The sequence below is a fragment of the Empidonax traillii genome, unplaced genomic scaffold, assembly GCF_003031625.1.
Source record: "Empidonax traillii isolate 1590-97213 ecotype Southwest subspecies unplaced genomic scaffold, ASM303162v1 scaffold831:size274641, whole genome shotgun sequence".
Classification (NCBI taxonomy): domain Eukaryota; kingdom Metazoa; phylum Chordata; class Aves; order Passeriformes; family Tyrannidae; genus Empidonax; species Empidonax traillii.
Genome location: NW_020956024.1, coordinates 245,244 through 269,894, shown reverse-complemented (window position 1 = coordinate 269,894; position 24,651 = coordinate 245,244). Strand labels below are relative to the sequence as shown.

At 43.8% G+C, this 24,651-nt stretch overlaps 1 protein-coding gene across 3 annotated transcripts; it reads right to left on the bottom strand.

Moving 5' to 3' along the window:
* Positions 1-23,107, bottom strand: TRAF5 (TNF receptor associated factor 5). Of its 3 annotated transcripts, XM_027901998.1 has the most exons (13): positions 16,724-17,228; positions 13,469-13,535; positions 11,087-11,226; positions 10,372-10,596; positions 9,167-9,224; positions 7,732-7,833; positions 7,092-7,256; positions 6,708-6,785; positions 6,257-6,331; positions 5,894-5,986; positions 4,812-4,952; positions 4,139-4,307; positions 1-3,586 (listed from the first exon to the last, which is right to left on the bottom strand). In XM_027901998.1, the coding sequence occupies exons 4-13, from the start codon at positions 10,584-10,586 to the stop codon at positions 3,009-3,011; spliced, it is 1,674 nt and encodes a 557-aa protein (XP_027757799.1). In that variant the 5' UTR covers positions 10,587-10,596; positions 11,087-11,226; positions 13,469-13,535; positions 16,724-17,228; the 3' UTR covers positions 1-3,008. The 3 variants fall into 3 exon arrangements, with proteins under 3 accessions (XP_027757799.1, XP_027757801.1, XP_027757800.1); XM_027902000.1 differs by lacking the exons at positions 13,469-13,535; positions 16,724-17,228 and adding an exon at positions 23,078-23,107; XM_027901999.1 differs by lacking the exons at positions 13,469-13,535; positions 16,724-17,228 and having other exon boundaries at positions 11,087-13,086.
* Positions 23,108-24,651: the final 1,544 nt, after the last annotated feature.

Sequence of the window (24,651 nt, the reverse complement as noted above, 5' to 3'; positions counted from 1 at the left end):
TCCAGAAGGATGGTAAAATTATTTATTCTTACATTATTTTATGTACACAGTGAAGACATTTGGCTAGAAAAATGCCTGCATTGTAGTAAGAGATATTCAAACAACTAGAAACTGTCAATAAATACATTAGAAACATACTGTATGCTGATGTAGAAATACCCTAAGCTCTTTTGGTTACTTATCCAGTACAATATTATTGAAAAGGTTTTTGGTATTTTTTCCATGCAACATCAAAATTCTTCCTAAGAATTCATGCTATACAACATATTTTTTTTCTTTATTAGGAATGGGATGAAATTTAAAATCCTGTTTACAATTAGTAAAAAAAAAAAAAACAAAAAAAAAACACTGAAAATTTAAACATAAATCTCTCAATTACTGTAATAAAAAGAACCAATTTAAAGAAGGTCTTGTCTTTAAAAAACCCCAATTTTCTCAACTAATTCTATATAAAACAGGCAGTATTTCAAAAGGGATGTTTCCAACACCCAGGATGAATCATTTGTGCTTCAAAATTTTAAAAGGAATATCTGTGGCAAAAACCTAAACCCAACCAGTAGGTAGAGGAGAGATTGCAGTACAAACTGGCTAAAACCAAACATGCTTTCAAAATCTGTCCAGGAAAACACTAAACACATCCATGTCACTACGCTATCACCTACTCTAACAATTAGAAATGGAGTTTTAATAATACCTAGCTCTCTTCATGCTCAAACTTTTTCACAAACATTTAAATAGCCCTAACACTTCTGCAAGTATTATTACCCCCATTTTACGCTTGGGGTGGTGGAGGCGGAGAGGGCTGGGTATTTGCCAGGCTACAGACCCCATCCTTTCTATCATCTTGCCTCCCTTGCTTGTCCGAGCTCTTTATCACTTTCTGTATTTTACACTCAATGTACTGGGGAGTCCCAGAACACATGGTAGTACATTTCCATCAGTTAATAGTGGTTATTATGCAAGTTGTGTCACTTTGAAAGTTACATGATAAATATTGAAGTAATAATCGACATGAAATCCACATCTGAGGCTCAGGGCTGAATGCCCTGTCAAACAAAGCTTGCTCTTTCTGTAACAGTGCTCGGAACACGAGGTCTGATTCTTTATGCTGTACAGCTGAAATGACTCTTGAAGTCAATCATGGTGGTACAAAAGAATAAAATTTGTTCCTTGCCATCTGTCTCTGGGAACACGGAAAGCCCCTATGGTGGCTCAGTACGTCCTGACACTGTAAAACAAAAAGGACTTCTAGATGAAACAACGATTTCAGATGTGCTAGTCCACCATGAGGTATAGATTACTAAGGTCTCTTCCCTTCCACCCCCGAATCTGAAAATATTTGTGTCTGAGTTACATCCTGAAAACCACGTGGGAAAGCAAATGTCTAGCAATAAGATTGCAGATACAAAATACAGTATTTTGCCTTCATCTTAGTACCAAACCTTGAATTATTTTAGTTGATATCAACATCCCGCCCAGAGAGGGCATTTTTCATTTTGCCATATTTGCCCTCTTGATTTTTCTGTCTTATACCTTTCAGTCCAAGTCCCATTTTGATTTTTATCCTGCCTAGTTTACTCTTACTCTAAATCCATCTTATGTTCTTGCTGTCTCTTGATAAGCTTTTGAGCAATGAATAATGCTGTGGTGTTTCCCCACCTGATCTGTAAGAGACGAGAGATGCAAAATTCTGCCACTTGTAATAACAAAACGCCTGAGAATGCAAAATTACATCCCTGTTACAAGCACCCAAAACGTTTTAAAAAGGCACGTGTATTCTGTGTCAGTTGTTCCTCAGTGCCTGATCTTGGTGGTTTTAGTGCTTCTCCAATAAAGCCCCGTACATTGCACACATTCCCTTGCAGTATGGAAGGAACTTGGAATGAAAATTAAGATCTTCAGACAACACAGTCAGCAATTGTTACTGTGGCTGTGTGACCTTTAACAAACACTGGAGCTGCACTACCTGTGAGAACTGGGTTCTTACTGCAACCTCACTCCCTAATCCCTTTTCCCCCTTATTCCCCAAACATCCAAATTTCTAGGAGAGAGGAACAGTGCATGTTACGTGGGCTTTTTCCCAAGCAGATATCCAAAGCTCTTCCTGACTTTTGTAGAGCTTGTAGACCAGAAAACATCTCTTTTGCACAGATATGGAAGAAAAAGAACAGGAGTTTTGCCTCTTTTCCAACAGTGCAGCCAAGAGCTGGCAGGCTGGCTGAGTGCCCTGCTTCTGGCCATGTCCTGAGAAGTGAGAAGTGCCTGCAGCTTTTGGCTTCAGATGGGGACTGTGGATGTTTACCAGTAATGGAAATCAGTCCCAAGGCACTAGGCAGGAAAGGAAAGGACATAAGAAAGCTGTTGTGACCTGGATGTACTCTACACAGCTGAAAAAACAGGCTAAAAAAGTAAGAGGCATTGGTGCCTTCCTCTGGGCTTTCTGGAAAAACCAGAATTAAAACAAATTTTAAAAAATGCAAAATACTTGGCAAATGTTTTCCCTGCCTAACTGAAGCCATTCTCCCCTCTTCAAAAATCCAGGAGGTGGAGGGATCAACACACACTGATTCAAATTTGCTAATGTTGAAATGTTTCCACTGCAGACAGGTGAAATGCACTTGCATGTTTGGGCATGGCTTCAGTTCAGTGTGAGGGATGGAAGCCCACAGGCCTGCCTGGGCTCCAGGGAGGTTACTGGAGGAGTTTAATCTCCAAACACCAGTCTGGTGATGGGAGAAAAGCATTCCCCCCAGCCTGGGCTGAGCCAATCTGGACTGAATGCATGTTTGCATCAAACTGGACTTCTAGCTGCCTCAAAAACGCAGTCTTGAAAAAACGGTTAAAAAAGGAAAGGCTGATGCTTTGGCAATTCATTATCTCTTATGAGTCCAAAAGCTGTGAAACATTTTTAGTAGCTTGACTGGTGGCAATTCACTATTGCATGGCTGGTAGTCACCAAGAAAGCAGTTCTGAATGGTTAAAGCAGTCACATTGATTGGGAACACTTTTCACAATTCCTCTAGATCAGTTAAATCCACGACGACTTTCAGAAACAGAGTGTCATCTCTGATATAGGTGTTCTTTGTGTTCTCCAGGACGGTGTGCGGCACGAAGCGTGGACATCCAGAGGCGATATTCATTTCCCCATCTGGCCTTTTGAAACTGCTGCTGTTGGGGTCGGCTCTAAAGACTTCCACGATGTGATTTTTTTTCCCACTTTGGTCCAAAAGCATAAGTGTAACTTTTTGCTTGAAAGGCCACAGCAGCAGCGAGTCAAATTCCCCCCTCATCACTACAAAGTAGAGAGAGATGTGTGTTCCCTTCCCTGAGCCATCCCCGTTCAGGTAGGCTCTTGCACACAACCTGTACCCGCAGCGGCTGGTGTAAAAGGGCTGGCTGGCTATGGAGAGGACACGGCCTTCCACAGCTTCTTTTTTCTTCATCTTGTAGTCTGTGATTTTCCAGATTAATTTCCCGTTGTAGCACGTGCCTTCCAAAAGCTTAAATCGTTCTTCATTTTTATTGAGCTGTGCTTTGTGAATATTGATCTGGAGATCATGTTTGCTGGATTGATCTTCCAAAACAACTGAGAGAAGAGGAAACAAAAAAAGAAATAGAAAAACAAAACAAAACAAAACAAAACAAAGTAAAAAAAGAGAATGAAACATAAATAAAACTGTCTGAGAACCCAGACTCAAGGTGACAAAACTGAACTACCCAACTACTACTCAGGTCTGAGTACAGGCAATGAACTAGTGTTACTACAGCTGTTAACTTTTAAAATTGTAAGTGCAGCTGGTAGTTAAATAAGAAAAACTGGTAACTACAAACCAGATTAAAGGCCTGAATATGGATAGCACCATGGCCTGCATCACAGTGCACCAGCCAGACCAAGGCCAGTGCTCTGGCCCTGCAGTACCACAGGAATTCAGGAGACGTTGTGCATAAGGGGAAGGTGGGAGAACCCGGAGCACACCATCATGGTTTGGTCTTAGAATGCAAGAGGAAGGAAGCCCTTTCTAGTGAAGAGCTGCAACTGACTGACTGTAGCAGCATAGCCTCTACTTAGCCACCAGCAAATCATCAAAAAAACGCACCCCCCCCCCCCCCAAGAAAAGAACCCAAAGTGCTGACATACCCAAGCGCTGATCGTATGACTCCATCAGGGCAATCTTCTGTTTTACGTTTTCGATTGTGTCAAACAGGGGCCGCAAGTCTAATTTACTCTGCTGCTGGTTTGCCATCTGTATTAGCTGTTTCACTTGCAATTCCAGGCGTGCAGACTTATCCAGGTGACTGGCCAAAGCCTTCCCAGTTCATGCCATTGGAAAAAGGTGGGAAGTAGAAGTACAAGAGACATCCATAAAATCAGTCATTTTCTTTGAATTAAGATAATGAAGTCTTTAGTATGTCAGCAGTATCATCTATACAGTGCACTGAAAGTGCTCTGCTGGCTTAGGAACTTATCCCAGTGCTTTTTCATGATTAATTCAGCACATTACAGATTGAGAAGCCATCCCTCATTTGCACCCATTGATGTTGCATCACTTCAACCAACTAAATTATTCAAATTTATACCAGGTATTTGCCATGGGCACCTGGCCACAAGGATTTGTACAGTGCTTTTTTGCCCACATCAGGTAACCAAACATCTTTACTGATTAAAATGAAAAGACGATACCACAGTGTAAAAGAACGAGAGGGGCTTGTGGAGATTTGTTTTCGCCCTGCTATTAATGATAACTAGTACTGGATAAACATGTCAGGATAAAAGAAAGCAACTGGTAAAAATGGTAAAATCAATGGCTCACCTGTGTGCTTACCATCAAGTTGCTATTTTTACCAAACAGTTGTGTATACTGTCTGAATTCTTTCTCACACTTTTTAATGGCCTCTGCCAGCTGCTGGATTTTAATCTCTTTACATTCCAGGCTCTTATATAGGTCAGATATCTACAGATGGGAAAAGCAGAGTATAAATACTAAGGGACACCAAGCTATACAATAAAGACATCAAAACATAGGTGGCAGTGGAAAAGTTTACAATGCAAAGCCTCCAACTGAGCTAGATAGAGCACTACTAAATTCACAATTTGTGGATAAGCACTAGCAAGAACTGACCATAAGGTAAACTGACTCTTGAATAGATCTGTGTAGCTACAGGTGTAAAGAGGCTCATATCTCTCACCTCCATCCCTTCAGCTCTATAGTGGGATAATATATCCTTATATGCCCACATGTGCATGTGTGTTTCCGTGTGTATGTACATCTATTCATTTTCCCCTAGACTGAGGCCTAACCAGTAAAAGTGATGAGTCAGTGAGGGATACGAACTTCAAAACCAAGTTATAGCTCTTTGGGACACTTGTTTTTTTGCATAAACAAGCAAAGAGGAAGTCCACCATCAGTTTGGATGTATTCACCTTAGTAGGACTGGCATACACCCTGTGTCACCTGCTGGGAGCCGCAGGAGTGATCATGAGCAGAAAGGTGTTTGCAGCTGGCTCTGGTGCTGCCTCTATACAGAGCAGGTGACTTGGGCATGTAAAGGCTCCTTTCTGGAGCAACCTGACCAGCCAATGAAACTTTAAAAACTTTATCTCCAAACCTCATATCCACTGTAAACAGAGACCAAAAGCAAATGAGGTGGGCTTTGGCAACGAGCCTCCCACCGTGCCTGGTGGAGGAGAATATACGCGCCTGAGTACAGAGGGATTTCCACGTAACTGACTGACTTCACTAGAAGAGCTTATTCTGACTTCTGAGGTGTGCAAAGACCATAAAAACAGCCTTCTAAAATGTAGCTGAGCTAAATCAGGCAACAAATGTAGAATATAATATAATTCTCCAACTAGTCAAGAACCGCTGAAGAGTGATCATTAAACACGACTTACCTGTTCTTCCAATCGGGAGTTCTTGTCTAAAATCTGCAGCATGTGTTCCCTCAGGGCAGAGTTCTCATGTTCAGCAAGTTTCCCTCTTTTAACCTTAGTAAGGCAGAGGAGGAAATGAAAGAATCAAATAATAAGCCAATTTTTGAAGCTGTTAGTAAAAAATTTATTGATGAAGACATTTTGAATGTCTCCTCTGTGCTCTGCACGTGAGGGAATGGCAGTCCTGATTCTCTAGCACAACATCTTAGCCAATGCTAGAAATGACTGTGAAAGGACATAAAATGATTATTTTGATTAATGACTCTGACTGGCTTGGAAGACAAAGTCCAGTCCCAGTACAGACAAGGATCTGTAAAACAGTACCTTTGCAAGACATCCATACTGCTTATACGGGCAGTCCACTTCTGCCTCAGGGCACACAGCCTGGTGATTTTCAATCTGCATGTATTAACAAAGAAGTTTAGGATGAAAGAAATATTAAGTAATTTGATGCACTTACAAAATCTGAAAGCCTGCATCAGGGGTGAATAAAGGCCACTGTCATGACAACTGCAAACCACTTAAAGAGGAAAATGAATGTTCAGAGTCAATAAGCAAGATAGGTATTCTTCCACACTACAAAACACCAATGGCTTACAGTGACCAAATAACACACTTAAAAGATGGGAGATATATCCCTTTCAGAATCAAATGGAGAAAATACTTAGAACAATGAAATTTTACTGTCACATGCCAATGTGGTCTGCAATGCAGCTTTCAGTTTTCATAAATGCGTGTGATTTGCTGAATTGCAGTATATGAAAAATAATAGTACCTCTTTTTTCAGAATTATTTGTGAACAATTTTGGAGACAAGGCACAGGATAATTAGGACAGTCATCTGTTTCATGATTCTGGGGAAGAAGAAACAGAACAAGGCAATGGTTTGAATTTTTTGTAAAGTAATACACGTAGAGGAAGTTATGCAAAAGTAATCCCAAACATACATGTGCAAGCCACATATCACCTGGTTGTTCATAAGAGAGCATCAATAATTGGTATTATTTAAAGCATATTTATTATACTTTCTCCTTCAGCTACCCAACCAAAGTTTGTTTCAGGAGTTGTTAAGTACCACTGCAATGCTGGAAACTTTTCACTCAGTAACATCAAGAGGAAACACGGACTAGGGATTCCCAGGGAATGCTTCATAATCTTACCTTTATGTTAATGAACACCACATATGTATTACAGTACTGACACATTTCTTCTCGAAATTTACAGTGCTGGCTCAAGTGCTCTTTCAAGTCTTTTCGAAGAATTTGATCACAGCATCCTTCATTAGTGCATTGCACGCTTTCAAACAAACACTGCTGAAGATGCTCCTGCATCACACAACAGCAAATTAAACCCTAAAGTATTTCACTGCATCTCCAGTTACCCAGCAGACCCACAGAAACAGCTGGCAGAGTCCTTTCTATGACTTTCATTTCTATGACACTTTTCATTCAATTGATACATCAAAAAAAGGCCCAAATGGCCAGAATGACTTGGCAAGTTTCCTTGAATTAACCCTCACATGGTGCCTAAGCATACAGAATATGTACAGACACTGGATATACTAAAACTACATAAAGCAAATGGTTCTTATTAAAAAAAAATACAACCAAAGGCAAAACTGAACAAGGTAACAGCCATAATATTTGTTACTTATGGTGTATAGCTAAGTCATAATCTTTGTACTTAAACCAAATTGCTACAATAATAACTCTGAAGACGATGACTAGAATTTAGCTGATCATAAATACACAGAATTGTCATGAAAATCAAAGGCTTCAAAATCTGATCAAGGAAACTAACCTGATATCGTCCCAGAATTATTTTTGAATTGCAGTCAGGAGAGTTTTTGCAGAACACATGCAAATTGAGAACCTCTCTTTTACAGCAGTTGTCTTTGAATACCTGTAAAGGAAGCAAACCAGCCTTTGTAAGCAGTCACATAGGATGTTATAAATGATACAAAAGAGCAAAACAACACTATAGATTTCCTAAGCATGCAAGTGTAGACTCCATAATTGTGAGTATGGCTCTTGATAATTCATATTGAAAATTTATATTACAAATATAAATAAAACCATGGATGAATTTCTAATAAGCATAGGGCTTTCCCACCATATAGTTATTCCACAGACGCTGATCCATCCCACAGCCAGCAGGACTAGTAGCACAGGAGCTTTACAACCACTGTCAAAGCCTGCCTGTACCTAGAAGAAAGCAGCTGGACCTAGCAGGCCCTGAAGGCCATCCAGCTCTGTGCACACTCCACAATGTTCAAGCAGTGCAGCGTGCCTTTGGGATGGAGATGATGCTGAAACATCCTTTCTACTGTTCTCAGTTGCGCGAGCAGAAGCAAATTAAGCCCCTGGAGCAAACTTTCAGTTTTATTTAGAGACCTTCCTATAAGGAGCACTATAAATGTTGCACTGTTGTCATCAAAATTTGTGCAAAGTAGAAGGTGGCAAAGGAAAAACAAAAATCACGTGGACAGTCTGATTACAGCTTACTTTCAGGAGTATGACAGAAAGGAAGGAGACATTTGATTTCACTAGAAAATGCATTCTGACATGACCAAGTAGATAGTATACTTTTAAACCCTGGCATAAACATAAAGATAAATTAATCCATTACAGAAAAAAAAAAAAACACAAAAAAACCAAACCAAACCAAAAAACAACCAAACAGAACACCCTCCAACCAGAAAACAAAACAGACAAAACCCAAACAAAACAATCAAAACCAACAGTAGTTTGTAAAAAGGATGAATTTATCTTTTCTTCTAAAAGTCACCCAAAAGTTAATTAAGTCTGCAGGGTTAGTGAGATCTAATGGAGATAGTTAAGGAGCAAATTACAGCCAAGTGAAAACGAAGACAACTAAATAGACAAGATAACCCAGCAAGATGGGGCATTAAAAAAGTAAGTCAATAAACTCTCTAGTAAAAAAAAAAACATCTAATGATTAGGGAAGATTTAGCACTTTGTGAAACTCTTTGACACTTTCTGAAAATAGAGAAGACTAAAATGAAATAACTTCAGAACATGAGGTATAAAATAAATCTTTATGTATACAGCCATATTTCCTTTCTAGGAGAGCATCACTGAGTACATTATTTCCCTCAGCATCATTTCAGAGACAAAAAACTGCTCTGCCCTGAGGACTAAGAGCACCTTGTTCTCAGCACTTTTGCCTTTTCCATGCAGATGTTGCCTGCTGAAGTAAAGCTATAGCCACTTACCTCATGCATTTTTATTGTTTCTTTGTCGACAGGACAGGTGGGTACTGCATTTAACTCTCTAGAGCATAAGAAGAGTCATATTAACTCACAGAAAATTTGATTTATTTTATGAAATCGGGCTATGCTATAGTCTGACTCTGACATAAGGCATATGATACCAGATATCACAAAAACAAAAAAGTGCTTCAAAAACACTTTAATCTGGCATCAACACAGCCAAATTCTGCACAGAGTTCTAAGAGGGCATTAATCTGAATGTGAATGTGTAACAGAAAAGGGAGTTTGTCCTATGAGTGTTAAATGGCAAAAAGAATAAGATGATTTTAAATTAAGAGGACTTTGTCACTCTCTGGCCATCTGCTGCTCTCAAATGTTGTATCTCAAAAAATCCCATGGTGTATTAAACCCAGCCTTTGCCTAGCAGAAGCAGTGCCCTCCTTGCTACACCAGTGAAAGATCTAATGGCTGCTGTCTTAAAAGGCTTCAAGAAATCTTGTAATAAGGGGCATGAAAGCACTTATTGAGGCAGTACAAAAGGGATGCAACCCAGAGCAAAAGCAGCAAATATGAAGTATCTAAAATTCACAAAAGGTAATTAGCAACATCCATCCACATAAACAGGCTCCTCTGCAGCCTGGCTGGGAGAAATCTTGCCCTCAGGAACAGCAAACAGTACATAATGTATTCCCAGACAGGTCTCTGGGGTAAAGTCATTTGTGGCAGATGATCCCCAAGCAGATGCCAGCAGCCTTGCGATCTGACTGCAGTATCAGGTAATACTAACAACAATTTTATAACTCCACTAAAATCAAAGAAAATTTGCAGAAGAAAGTGAACACAGCTTAATCTAACCACCAGCGCCAATACCGTGACACATTAACGCAACCAAATTCTCTGCAGAGCACAGTGCCAGACAGACAGACTGCAACAGCATCTCACACAGTAGTGCTCCAGCTTACGCCAACAATTTCTTACTGCTGACTTCCCCGTGGTTCATCAGCACTGGGTATGGTCTTTAAATACACCTTTAAAACACTGAGCATGGAGTCATTGAGTTCATTAGTCTTTCCACTGACTCCTTCAGCATCTTACTAGATCAGTAATGTTATTATGGCACTCACTGCTGTTTCAGAGAAGATGCTGAATTGTTTTTTTAGGGAAGGCAATATGGGGAGTTTGTGAACACAGGGGGAGTTTGCACTCACCTCAAAGAAAGAATGCACTGCTGGCAAAATCGGTGCCCGCATCCCGTCTGGTGGGGGTTGTGAAGGACAAGGTGGCAGTAGGCGCACTTGTACCGCTCCTCTAAGGTTTCAACAAACTTGTAGTCGGCATCGGGCTCGAAGTCCAGAGAGATGGTGCTGGCAGAATTCTGGCGTGTGAAGATGCCCGAGAGAGCAGCGGGTTCGTCACAGGCCATGGGAGCTGCACTGGGAACCAGACACGGGGAGAATCTCTTCAAATACTCACTGGCAGCCACGCTGCCTCAGCTACCGCTCGTGGGAGGGCTGGCATCTGCAGAGGGGTGAGACAGATTCCAGAGGGAAACACAGCACCAGGCTATGAAAGAAAAACAAAACGCTCAGAGAACTGCAAAACAATGATTACATGACAAGCATCAAAGCGTACTCCTCTGGAAAAGAGTATCACAATCTGTAAACAGAGAACTTCATGTTTTTTTTTATTATTATTTTCTTGCAGCAGTTCTTAGTCTCAAAAAAACTACAAGAGCCAGTAGTCAGACACGGTTGGTGAAAGCAGAGGCCAAGTCTTTGCCCTAATGTTCACCTGGAAAGTCTACACTTAAGGAAGATTCCACCCACGTGACTTCACAAGTTCCTTGCACTGGTTCAAGCAGGAGGTGGCTTTGTGGTTCACAGCAAGCAGCATACAAAAAAAAAGGCAGCAAGGGGATTTTACCTTCAGTTTAGGTGTTACAGGAGTTGAAGCCTCTTAACTTGACATCATTTTCCTGCTGATCCCTCATTTATAGTAGTAAACTCCCACTTTTCCAAAGTTTTATTAGATTATGTGCAAGTCCTTGGCTATATTAATCCTATCTGAAAGAAGCGGTGGAAAAAAAAGGAAAGAAAAGCAAGATTGCAATCAGAAGTGTGACGTAAGTTTTTCTTTCAACCTACCAAAGTTCATACGTGGCACAGGAATGCAATGTTAATTTTCCAGTAGGAAAAACTGTCAACAGTTTTTTCCAGCCTTAAGACACAAACCTTGAGATCTGTCAGCAGTCCCTTAATCTCACAGTCGTTTTTTGGCAAGTAGTTCAAGACCTAGAGCCACTCTGGTTTGCATTTCTTGCAGCTTTGCACTCAGAAGACGTTTTCCTTACAGGGTGTGTACAAAAGCACAACACACCTGAGCTCTCAGATGGCCTCACAGGAGAAGTGCTCAATTTTATAGCAATGTTATCTCTACTCTGTGTGCACCACCCACCCTGTCAGACACTCAAGTCACTCTTAGTGGCATCAGCAGCTCTTTGAGAGCTCTCTCAGCTCCTATAAGGTCGCTGAGGGTATCTGCTGCTTTCAGAGGGAAGCAGGACCAACACATCACCAACCTTTTGGCTGGCATGAAACAGCATGGCAAGTACAGATACACTGCCCTGCCTCCCTGCTGCAGTGTGCTCCTGGCCCATGGAAGCAGTGATTAGTGCTGTGCTGTGCACAGCTCAGCACTGCCGCCGCAGACCACATCGGGCTTCAGAAAGCAACATCCATTTTCCTTTCTACTTTAACAACCCACATTGGGCAAGGAAATCCTGTGGACAGTTAGTGTACCTGATTGAAAAACAAGCCAAATCACTTAACCGATTAAAATGTATTCCACAGCAAACATTTGAGTGCTCCTGTAACTCAGCACCCTTGTTCATGGTTGTACACAGTATCTCCGTTCCCAGCTTGTGAGAGACTCCCTGTTATCCACCAGGCTAAATGTCTGACATACTCCAGCATAACTGATCACCTAGCATTGACAGCCCTCAGAAATACGAACTTTAATCATATTTCAGGCATAAAGACTTATTATTCCAACTGGAATTTGCAAATTACCCTGTTTGGTCCCTCCACATGAACAGCCTCCTGCTTCAAACCAGAGATGGTTGTCCATTTGCTCCTTTCATTTTTAAACAGTTGACCTTTTCTTCTCTGAAAATGGGGTTCCCAGTTCCCTGACATTTAATAAGGACCAATTCTATTTTCCTCACGTCAACCAGACATGCCAAAACGCAGCTTGGGGGATTACCACCCTCATGCTTGGGCTGCCTCAGTAGCAGATGCCAGCAGCAGAGCATTCCTGCTGCTTCAGAGGCAGATGGAGAGCTGTCACCATCAATTTCCACAGCACAGATTACCTACAAGATGAACTGCCTAAGAATTCATTCTGTTGTTGGTAGGTGAGAACTCTGAAACAAGTTTCCTTTCTTTTTCTTACTAGTGCTCTCTTCCATTTACATGGCATCCACTTTCCTGAGTCCTATTACACTCCATTACTTATATCATCTGATGGCATGGTTTAGCAAGCTAATGCCACACAGTCTAAAAACATACAAAAAAAAAAAAAAAAATCAGTGTTTTATCCATTTTGCTGTTAAGGGTCTTCCTTAACTCCAGAATTTCTTCCAGCTGCAGTGAACAGATGTTTTAGGCAGAAAAGTTATGGGACACATTTAGAAGAAACATAGTCACCAGCCCCAAATCCCATCTAGAAACTCCTTCAGAGCTCTCACTGCTCATTAAATCAACCAAAATCATTCCCATCTCTTTCTGCAAGGAGCACTCTGCTGTGGTACAACACTTTCCAATTCTCTTGTTGAAATGAGAGCCTTTATCTCCTTAACCACTTCCATAATGCACCCAACCTGAAAAATGGAGACTCTCCACGAAAGAACCTCCTCCACCTCAGCCTCACTCAGGACTGCACTGCACAGCCAAGGGCACTTCAGGGCACAGGAAAGAGTATTTGAGGTGAAAGGTGAGCCAGCCTGCTCAGAGGGCAGAACAGAAACATCTGGGTGCCCAGAAGATCAGGGGTGTTTGCCACTGCTGACAGCCTTGCAGAAGGTTTCCTGCAGGGTTTGCAGCTGTTTTGCTGGAGGAAATGGGCTGCCCCAGGAGAGGGCCTGTGGATGGCAATGCTTAGCCCAAGCTGGAGAGGTGCCTCTGTGAATCAGCTGGGGAGAGGAGCTGAGAAACAGCAGCCCTGTGCCAGACCTAGTGCCAGCCAGCGCTCTGCGGGATGTGATCCAAAGCACCACAGGCAGTAAGTAATTCCCGTGCCAGTGCTCACCAGTGACTCAGGCGGGTCGCAGAAGCTCTTCTTCCATTGTTGGCTTCCAGCACCTGGGCTCCCTGAACTGAAACCAAAGGGAAACCGTCAGAGGAAAAAGTGCTTTCTGGTGACAGGGAGAGCACACCAGGGTTATCTGAATCAATTTCCTGCTTACGCTAATGCCTGGCCAGCGTAGGTAGGGGATGGGGGATGCTTTCACTTCTGCCTGCTCACAGCTAACAGCAAGGGAAAGGTGTCTTGTCTTTGTGTACTCTCAGATTTTTCAGCACATGTGTGAACTGTAATGCTGTTTTAAAATAGCAGAGAGAGGTGGGTTTATGCTGTGCAATTATGCTCTTGTGGCAGGCACACAGTGCATGCAGTAAAGGGATTTTCACTGCACCTCCACTGCAAAAGCGCACACACAAACCACCCCCCCACCCCCCCACCCCAGTCTATGGAGACTGAAAACTGACACATTAAAAAAACTGGATTTCCATATACTAAAATAAATAGAATTCATTCTGGCCACATATAAAAAAAATGGAGTATGACTCACTAGAAGCTAAGCCCAAGTCCTATTAACAGCTACCAGTGAGTGGGAGCTCAATGGCAGTACAGTACAAAGAGCTCCCAGCTGCACCTTCCTACCACTTCAGCATCCCAGCCCTGCCTGCACCAATAGCTGCACAAGCAAAATGTTTCTAGAACAACTCTTTATACACAGATGCTTTAACTTCACTGGAAATAATCCAAGGGGGAGAATTTTCATAACAAAAATAAACTTTAGTAAATGTGGGCTATCCTATTTTAACTACCACCACACCAAACTGAGCCCAAACATTTTCCTTTTAAATACTCCTCACTTAGTATTTCTAACTGTTCAGAAACCGAGCAAGACATGAGTAGAACATAATGATGAGGAGAAAAATCAGTATGGGTATGACTTACTAGAATGTAAAATGGCATTAACATTCTAAAGCCATGTTCAAACAGCTCCCCTCCAGCAGTGATGCTGCCTATTTATGGCACCAGGAGTGAGAACGGACAAAGGCCATATGCAAACCTGATGCCACATTAAACTACTGTGAACAGATTAACTTCTTTTAGCCAGAAAAACATACTTTCTGCACACAGATAAAACATAAAATGTGGGTGCTCTTTTTAAAGAGAATATTTTTCTCCTGCTTCCTCTCACATGAAGCCAATCCCCCCTGAAAGGTCAGCACATATGAGCTATGAGTGCACCACTACAGCAGGCTGCAGCACCACTACTTCCAGGACAGCAGACCTGAGGCACAGACACTGGGTGCCAACCATGTCTTTCAGACTGAGAAGGACAAACATCTGCGTTGTTATCAGAGATCTGGTCACCATGCACAGACAAGAAGACAGGATCCTTGGTCCTGCTGCCCAGCAAATGGGGTCTGAGAGCACGGCTTCTGCCACGTTCACTGCACGAGGGGAAGGCAATGCTCAGCTACCCTCCAGGATTGGGGTATTGCTCAATAAAAAGCACTGTAATTACTTCCTCACTTACCATACTTCCATGAAATACAACAAGGAATAGAAAACAAAGTTATACACTATCTTCCTATAGCTCTACTTCAGCTCTATTGCTTTGCCCAAAGGCCCCTGGTAGGGACAAGTCTTAGAAGATGCCCCATCCCTCTCTCTCAAATCATCTACCTTTTATGGTACATCAGAACTGGAAACCTGTCTTAGTCACAGTGGGAAATGTTGGCCAAATTTAGAGGTCTAAGATCAAGTCACTTCACTGGGAAATGACAGGCAGAAACATGATGGAGGGGAACATACCTTGCATTAAAATGACCCTCTCCAAGCTGCCTTATAAACTAGGTAGATTAGCTGCCTAATTTTTTAATTAAAATAACAAAGTTATATGATTTACTATTTACTACAGTGCTTTCCTCAAAAACACTGTATTTTGGGGAGAAGAAATATATGCCTCAACTCTTAACATACAGAGCAGAAGAGGTAACAGAGTCTGCTAAAGAATGACTAAAAATATCTATACAATTTGAGATACATATTTAAGATATAGCAAATTATATGGAGTCACGTGAAAACAGCAGATTATGACATCTGACATCACTGAGGGATCATCCTTGTCCCTTCCAACACAAGAAGAGTTACAACATTTCGACTGCTGACAACAAAACACATTTGCAGAGTCCCCATGGGGGAGAAGAACCCCAACTGCATCATGTGTGTCACCCCAGCCCAGAGACTGCGGAGGGAAAGGATCCCCTACTGCAACAACACAGACCCACTGCTGATACTCAGGGCTCACTCCCACTTCACCTGGCACCAAGTCAGCCTCAGGAGCTGCTCTCCTGTTGTCCTAATCACTTCAAAACTGCAGTGCAGTGACCAGCTGGCACCCAGGAGAGAATATTTCTAACAGCAACAATTTCCAATTGGATATGTGCCTGAGCACTTACAGGGGATGTTGCTGCAGAGGACAGCAGAACAAATGTTTTCTTTTGGATATAGACAACACCATCCTATTCAAATTCAAGTTATTACCTTATTGCCAAGGCACAGTAAAATCTTACTAAGCAAGCATCAGTTTGCTAATCTCTATAGGCAAATTTTCACTAAGCAGAGTAAGACAGTAGGGTTTCCTTTGCATAGAGGTACAGTCAAGCATTACAATGAATTCCCATAAAACTAAACTTCAAGAGGTTTTTAAGACATAGATTACAACACAGATAGCATTAAAAAAAATTAAAAAATACACTCTTACGACCAATGAAGTCTGTCTGGTGCTGAAGCAGCTGTGATTTTATAACCAGTTTATTTATTTGCTACATCTACTGTTTTCCCTGGATGTTCTAAAAATAATGAATTAATTTTGCATTATCAAGAAATCAAAGTCTAATCAACATGATATTGTTACAGTAACACAGAGAACTTTTGCTTTAAAACAATCACACAGCTGGAAAATAATTTTGTTCCCATCCCTTCTGTAGCAATCCCTGGCTTGCACCTTCCCAAGCACCAACAGAAATTTCAGTAACAAGGCTCTGCCACTCACCTCTATGACACTGGCACTGCCTTGCTGGTTCAGGGGTGAACTCAGTTCCTGAGATGTTTTGGGGTCTGCAGCCCTCCTACAACGCAGCCCTGTGCCACTCACACCCCTTGTGCCACAGTGTATCCCTGAAGAGCCCTTCAGAAATGAGAAATAATTCTAGCAACGTTAAGCTCCTGCCAGCATTAACAAGATACATTTTGGTAAAGCCCTACCTGGAAATGGTAGCTGGTCCTCAATGGGGAGAAAATGAAAGAGAGAGAGAGAGAGAGAGTGTGCACCAGCGTAAGCTTTGTGGTTAACACAACAGTATGAGCATTTTAAAACAGCAAGGGAGTGGAAATCCCCCAGAGTACCTTTGAAAAAGATCACGTATAAAAATGTTTTAGAAGTGTTAGGATAAAAGGCAAGCCATTGAAAAGTATTTTGCCTTTCTGAAATGACAACAGGACTGCAGATTTTACCATCTGGAGCAACACAAGGTTACCAAGGATGTTTCTCACAGTTTTTATCCATGATACAGAATATTTTTCACCTTTCACAAAAGTAGTTATTGATGTGATCAAAGAAAAAGTACATGGCCAGCAGGAAACACATAAGGACATATGGAAAACCCAGGTCCAACCCTGTGAATCCCTCCACAGCAGCCTTGGCAAGCCCGAGTGAACCCACTCGCTGCAGGAAGTGAAGCGACAGCTTATGGAGGAAACGGCACTGGCTCAGTCATATCAGCTCGTGCTACAGGCTGCACAGGCATTTCACATTTAAACAGAACCCTCAAACTGAAATAAAATCCATTTTAAGCAAATAAACATTTATATTTGGGTTTGCAATAATTTAAGTGACCGTAAATCCTCATGATTTTGTAGGCAGAACTTAATCATGCACGCAGGATTCTTGGCAGCCTTCATCTCCACTGACTCTGCATCAGCTTCCCTTGCCAGCCCAAAACATGCTGCCCTTGCAGCAGTGCCAGTGATTCCATCTCTTCCCCCACTCTTTCTTTATCCTTCTTTGCCCCCTTCCCTTGCTTTCTGGTCTCTTGGCTTTTTTTTCTTCATCCCCTAAAATAAAGTATCTTATTTTCTATAAAAGCAATAAATTTTAAGTATCTTGTTATTTAAAATACTAATTTTCCAAAGAAAGCTTCTATCTTGTAGTAAATGCAACATTTACCCTCGTTAGCCTTTCCCCTTTAAATAAGCTTGCTCCCAGAGCATTTCTAACCTATTTCAATTTCCATCTGCCCTCCCAGGAGGTATCTCAGCCTACGGCATGTTTTCATGAACCTTCCCTGAAGCTCTGGAACAGACTAGTCATTCCATCATGACTAGTGGGAAAAGGAAAGGCATGAAGTTTCAGGCATGCTGCTTCGTTAGGGGATCAATTAAATTGATCCAAGATGCATTTCCAAGAGCAGCCTAAGCTCACTTCTACAGTCAAGCTTTTTGTACCAGGTATCTTTTCATCCTTGCCATGAACCTGTCCTCAAAGTGTTTCCTGGTCAAGCTGTAGATTGTACACCAGCTTAGACCAGGTTGACATCAGAACAGCACAAAAGATGGTACATGGACTTTCCTTGAACCTGGCAGCTCTGAGGGAAGGACACATCTGGCTGCTTTTGTCAGGAGAAGACAGCGCTGCATAAAGTGTAATGCTCTGTAAGCACAGCTCCAGGAAGCACCATCTGCTTCTGGGAAGCTTTGGGGAAAACCCCAAATGGAGAAGTTGAGTGGGAACAGGATCTTAATTTTAAACAATCTGTCTCTGCAGATGAGTAGAGAGCAACAGGCCAGTGTTATTGTTTCCAATCAGTCCAGTGCCAACTTCAGTGCTGAAACCTTGACCAAGTTTCAAGCAGATTCAAGGGGATGAAGAGTGAAAAGACAGATAGCAACAGCATTTAGGAAAGAGAATGAAGGAAGAGACATAAGAACAAAATAAGAAACAAAAGTTACTGAAAAAAAGTAACAGGAACAGATGGAGAACACAACAACTTACAGGTTTTAATTTTTTATCTTTTTTTTGTATTGAAGCCAAAGCGAGTCCTCACTTTTCCTAACAAATAATATTCATTACGCATTTTGAAGAAATAAGTCTTCGAGGCTTTCAAGCCCATGTCTCTTTCTCTGCCCCATGGGGACACACTATCCAGGGCTTCAGTTGGTTTGGCCATGAAGAGATCTGCTAGGCTTAACTGATTCTTGGTGTTAATTTTCCACACCCCAACCCTTTGACTCAGTCTTAATAAAGAACTTTACCACTATCTATACAGAAATCTATGAATCAACTCAACAGTTATTCATTCAAATTACTAGGATGAGCTCAAATTTTTTTCTAACACACACGTCTGATGACATATAGACACACATTTTTCTAGCCCCAGTCATCACTGAAAATGTAACTGCTGATGTCAAAACCCAAATGCTATCGGGGACCCCATGAACTTCCTGTTAGGAAAGCAGTGAGAGCAAGAGATTGTCATCATTTTCTTTTGCAAAAGAACAAACAAATGAACAATCAGGAGAAAGGATGTGTTTTTAAGAAGTCCTTCCCATTATGACAGATTTACAGAGGTAAGAACAAGGAGCAGCGCTTTCACATGGCCCCTTCTCTAAATGCAGTCAGCACCGGAAAGCCTTCCCGTGCTCGCTGCCACAGCCAGGCAGCAGCACAGCAAGCCCCAGCACTGCCATAGGCCTGGGTGAATGCTGGAGCATGCCACATGGACTTGCTGTGAGGGCTGGAAGGCAGAACCACCCCTTTTGGCATCAGGCAAGATGCAACGAAGAGGGATGCTGAACATGCCATGAGCAGCATCCAACCCCGCTCTCAGTGTTGGCACCAGTTTTAGCTTTATTTCTTCTAGCAGTTAACAACATTGCTGTTTCTAGTGACATTAAGGTGCATCTCAGGCATCATCAAGGTCTGAGTTCAAAATTCCTCAGTGAAAAACTGCCACAACACAAGGTTTAATGACAATGACGGTGAGAAAGACAAATGCACAAGCTTTATTTTCTTTACAAAGAGTGTCCAGTAGCCTTTCATAATATCTTTCACTGGATATGTGATCTGACAACTGCTTGTAACTGATGTCTAAGGCAATATTGAGAAGTGTAACCCTTGATTTTTTTGTTTCCTTCTTAGTTATAAAGAGCCACGTTCCAGTTTCAAGCACATGGATACAGGAGACAAGACTGAGAACCATCATCTTCTGCAGTGTTGCTATCGTATGTTCACAGTAACATACTTACCCTTAGAGAATCCCTGCATGCAAAACGTCAGTACATTACACACAAAACCTTGCTTTATCAGTCCCACTCCCAGAGACAAACACGCTTAACTACAGAGCACTCTGGGCAGTCCCGTATCAAAACCACCGTGGTTTAGGCTGCAGACAGTTTCTCACACACTTGTGTATTTGCTGCAAGATGAGCTGAGGAGACTGTGGAAATTTCTGCAACATTTTTATTAACAATACAGCATGACTCAAGTTTCTTCGCTTTCCTGAACCCAGCCACACACCAGGGTAAAGAGGTTAGCTTCTCTCCTGGGCTGAGAGAAGAGAGTGGAACAATTGCACATCGCAGCCTGAACTGGTACAGATAAGGGACTGACGACAAACAGCATGATTATTAACCCTCCACAGTTTTTCCCCACCAACTGCCTCAAAAGGATCAGGAGACAAGAAAAGTTACAACTCATACAAACTGCCTGAAAGGCCAGAGAGAGGAACACCTCTCCCCAGACAGATAATTACTGATGGTAAATGATGTCTTTTTACGCAAAATCAAAGGGTCAGAGAAAGAACTGAAGAAAATATAGGGCTATAGGAAAGCTCAAAGGTGGGACACAAAGTCCAGGGGATGAAGCAACTGTAAGTCTGCAGCTGCCCACTGACGGGATTTGGCAAAGTGACTGAAGCAATACCTGGCACAGAACAAAGAGCTGCTGACCTATCCCAAAGCTTTGACAGCTGTTTAAGAACTGCACCCCTGTCTTAGGGTACCTGACTGGGGAGCCTGTGTGGTGAAATAAAGAACCGTCTGGTTTCTGCTATCTGCACTTGAACTTCTTTTGGACAAAGTCTTCAACAGCAGCTTTCTAGTTTTAAAATCTTGTCCTTTACGGGATGTCACTCCTTACCCTCTCAAAGCACTTTCCCTCCTGGATGTCATTCCTTACCCCCTCAAAGCTGTATAACTACTCCCACATCCTCCAAAGTTTCTGTGAGCACCACAAGTTTTTCTTTCTTCCTTCAGGATGTTCTTCTGAATCTTATGTTTCTGCAGCTTATACCTCTTCAGCTGAAGTTTCCTGACAGCTACTCACAGATGTGCCCTATCGCCACAGACCATCTTCCTGCATAGGCTGTCCTCTCAGCCTCTCCTCTGATATCTGGGCTGTGGATGACTACCAGCCTGGAGGTAGGTGGAATGCTGCCCTCAACCTTCCCCCCACAGGCCTTCTTCTGCACAGCCCCTGTGCCCCAACATGACACAACCAGCACGTAATCCACTAAGCTCCATAACCATCATCTCTCTCTCAGGTTTGAACCATGAGATCTTCACAGTATCTCATCAACTTCTCCTGCTTCGTATCTCTGTATGATACAGTATCTCTACTAACACAAATAAACCTTATCTGTCACCATCATCCTCTGGTTTTTCATAGAATCAAGGATTTGGGTTGGAAGGGACCTTAAAGACTGCCTAGTTCCAACCTTCCGACCACGGGCAGGGACACCTTTCTCTAAATCAGACTGTTCAAAGTCTCATCCAGCCTGGCCTTGAACACTTCCAGGAATGGGACAAATACTCATTTCCAAACACTTATTTATATTGAAATGTAGTTACCCATCCTGAGTGCTGCTACAGGGATCATTTGCTAAGCCACAGCTATAACCATATCACCTCTCTCACTGTCCCTCCACTTTCCCGCTGCACTAAAACCTCTTCACTTTCAAAGCCTATTCCTGTCTCCCTCCGCTTGCCCCTGCACCCCTCCAGTGTTACAGAAGGACTGTTTTTATCTCTGGCCAAAGGATGACAACAGGCTCCACTGCCTCCTTGTTACGTATTTGAACAAGTGTGTGCTGGGAGGGCAGATTCTTTGAGGGATATTTGTCAGCTATTCTACTTCAAATCTCTTTTCCAAGATCTCCTCTTCCAAGGAGCTGGAAACAACTAGCTTCTGACTATCACACTAGTCCAGGGGGTCACACTGTCTCCTCTGCCCTCCTGACTTGAACTATAAACTCCCTTCAGCCAAGGGCTGTGGTTTTACCCTCTGCTCGCACAGCTCCTGGCACACCAGGGTCCTCAATCACAGCAAACACTTTTCTACGCAACAGAAATAAGATAATCAAGACTAACAGCAAAGGAAGCTACCCTTGGGTGGTTTTAGGCTGGGTGCAACCCACAACCACCATGGCTCTTACTAAGATCAAAAGCAACAACGCAACACAGTCCTTGGACAAAGCAAGATGAAGTGCAGTACCAGCCAGGCCGGTGCTCCCGCACAGGGACATCCCAGAGCGCCTCAGTTTTACCTTCATCACTCAACCTGCGTGCTCTGTGTGCAATCAGCTGGGGTGGTTTAAAAATACAACTGTGTTACTGCTGCCAGCCTGGAGACGTGCCTGACCTGAATACACCCAGCTATTTTTAGTGCATCATTGCACTCCTTTCAGCGATCCCATATTTATAAAACGGAAGTTATGAGGAAAGTTGTTCTTGGCTGGCACCGAGAAAGAGCAGCCAAGCTAACAATAGGCAAAGCAATTCAAGAAGTGCCAACAATAGGAGCTCCTTATTTTTCCTTCTAAATGTGAAGAGTGTTGAAAGTGCATGGTTAAAGCCTGCTGCCTCAAGATGCTCCCAGAGTGCTGTTAATCAGGCAAAATCAGAGGACTCCCTAACCACGAATAGAGAGGAAATTCCCTCTCCCCAGCAGCATTCAGTTGACACCAGCGGGGATGCTTGTTACAGTTCCCTGCAATCTGAAGAGATCAGAGCCACTGCAAAGGCATTCTTCATTCACCCGAGCAGTCCTTGATTTGTTTCCCTTCCAGGCTCCAAAATTTCGGCCCTGCCAAGACCTGGGGCGGGTACCGGGCCTACCTTTCCCTCCAGCATTCCCATGGGACGGCGGCCGTGGCGCATCCCTTCGCGGAGGGAGCGAGGCGCTCCCGCAGCCCGCCTGGCAGGGCTGGGCTCAGCCCTGTGCAGGGGGACCCCCGCCAGCCACAACTCCCGGGCCGCCAACTTCGGGTTTGCCACCCGGGCCTCCTTTCCGAGCGAAAACGTGACCCCCCCCCCCCCCCCCCAAAAAAAAAAAAAAAGAAAAAAAAGAGAAACGCCCCGCGCACACTTCCCTCTGCATCGCGGGGGCAGGAAAGGGACTTCAGGGAGGTGTCGCCCACCGTCAGCCGACAGCCACCAGCGCCCCCCCGGGCCCGCCCCCGGCCGGCACCCACCGCTGTCACCCGCGGGCCCGGCCCCGCTCCCCGACACGCCCCTGCCCCGGCGGGACCCCCCGGCTCGCCCGCCCGGCCGCCCCCGCCGCACCTGTGCCGGCGGTCGCCGCCCCTCGGTGCCGGGGCCGCCGCTGCGGGAGGGTGCGGGCGCTGCGCGGGGCGCGGCTCCGTGCGCGGCGGCGGAGGCGGCGGCGGCGGGCTGGGGGCGCGGCGAGGAAGCGCTCCTACCGCCGCCCCCGCGGGAGGGAGCCGCTTTCGGTTTCACGGCAACCTCCGGGCGAGGAGACCCCGGCGGCGGCACCGCCCCGCTCCGGGAGCTGTCGGCGCTGCCGGGCTGGGAGGGAGGAGGCGGCATCCCCCCACCGCCGCCTAAGGAGGCGGTGGGGGGATGCCGCCTCCTCCCTCCCAGCCCGGCAGCGCCGCTTACCCTTAAGCGGGGTGACCTCCGGGCCCCCGCGGCTGGGAAGGGCTCGAACGCTCTGTGAGACTTGATGAGGTCGGGAGAGCAGTCCCCACGCAGGCCAGGGAGTTAGTTTTCCAGGAGGAGCTGAGGCTCGGCAGGCTGCGTCCGCTCCGCCTTTGGGGGGATAGTAACGCCCCCTGCTCGCCCCTCACCTGCCTGTCTGGAAGGCAGGTAGTTGCTCCTTCATTATTTACATCTGCGGGACTGAAACAGAGAGAAACAGAGCCCGTGCTCAATAGGCAAAGGACACGGACGTGCCACATGCCAGTTATTAGTGGCTATTATTATATTACTATGACCACATGCCGGTATTACTGGCTAACGACTCGAGACATACCGAAGGGTTCTTTGCCAGCCAAGGCAACACAGCCACCTCCAGCCAACCGCACAGATTCAATGGCTTTGCCGCTTGCTCCTTGTCACCCGCTGCTGCACTTTGTTCTGTCTTTCACACTAAACCACTTCTAGGAAAACGAGTCTCTAAGGAAAACACTACGCTAGAGCATGCACAAAAGCACTAAGGCTAACAAAAAAAAAGAAACAATTGTGCCTTGTTAGCTGGATTGTCTTCAGAGGAGCTCTAAAAACAATACTAATAAAATGGTACCAAAAGAGATTCTTCTTTTGCTACAATGATTCAGACTTGTCACTCCCAAGGGAGTCAGTCCACACTGGATCGACTCCGGGAGTCCAGGAAAGGCATTACTACAACAGAGATCTCTTAAAACACTTCTTCTTGCAAAAAATTGAGGATTTTTTTTTTTTTTAAGCCTTTAGGAATATCCTGATTACTCTGGGTACTACTTGTCTGGGAAGTTCACAGGAAGATCCATCAGAACAACAAGCATTATGTTTCTGTAATTAAATATTTATAAATGTAAATGAATAGCTCGGAGATGGGATCAGATTCCCAAGACGGACATTGGCCGCACTCATGGCCTTCCTACTGCAGAACATGACAATTCCCCAGAACGGTGCTTTGTGGTGACATGGATCTGTCAAAAGGATCATCAGATATCAGGGTGCAGGCATTAATTTAGAAATCACAACTCCTAAAACCCAGTAAGCATAAGAGGAGGCTTGGTCTGCATTAACACAAAGTTACATCCTTGAAACTACAGTAGAGATCACACTCCCTGAATCTCAGTGCTTCCTTTTGTGCCAGTCCAAGGGAAAACTTCCAAGTCAGTCACAGCAATGGG

Excerpts from the sequence above, each read along its gene's own strand:
- TRAF5 (XM_027902000.1), bottom strand. The coding sequence starts at position 10,586 with ATGGCCTGTGACGAACCCGCTGCTCTCTCGGGCATCTTCACACGCCAG. Across the intron at positions 7,257-7,731 it reads TAATTCTGGGACGATATCAG|GAGCATCTTCAGCAGTGTTT; the intron begins GTTAGTTTCCTT and ends TGTGTGATGCAG. Across the intron at positions 6,786-7,091 it reads TGGTGTTCATTAACATAAAG|AATCATGAAACAGATGACTG; the intron begins GTAAGATTATGA and ends CTTCTTCCCCAG.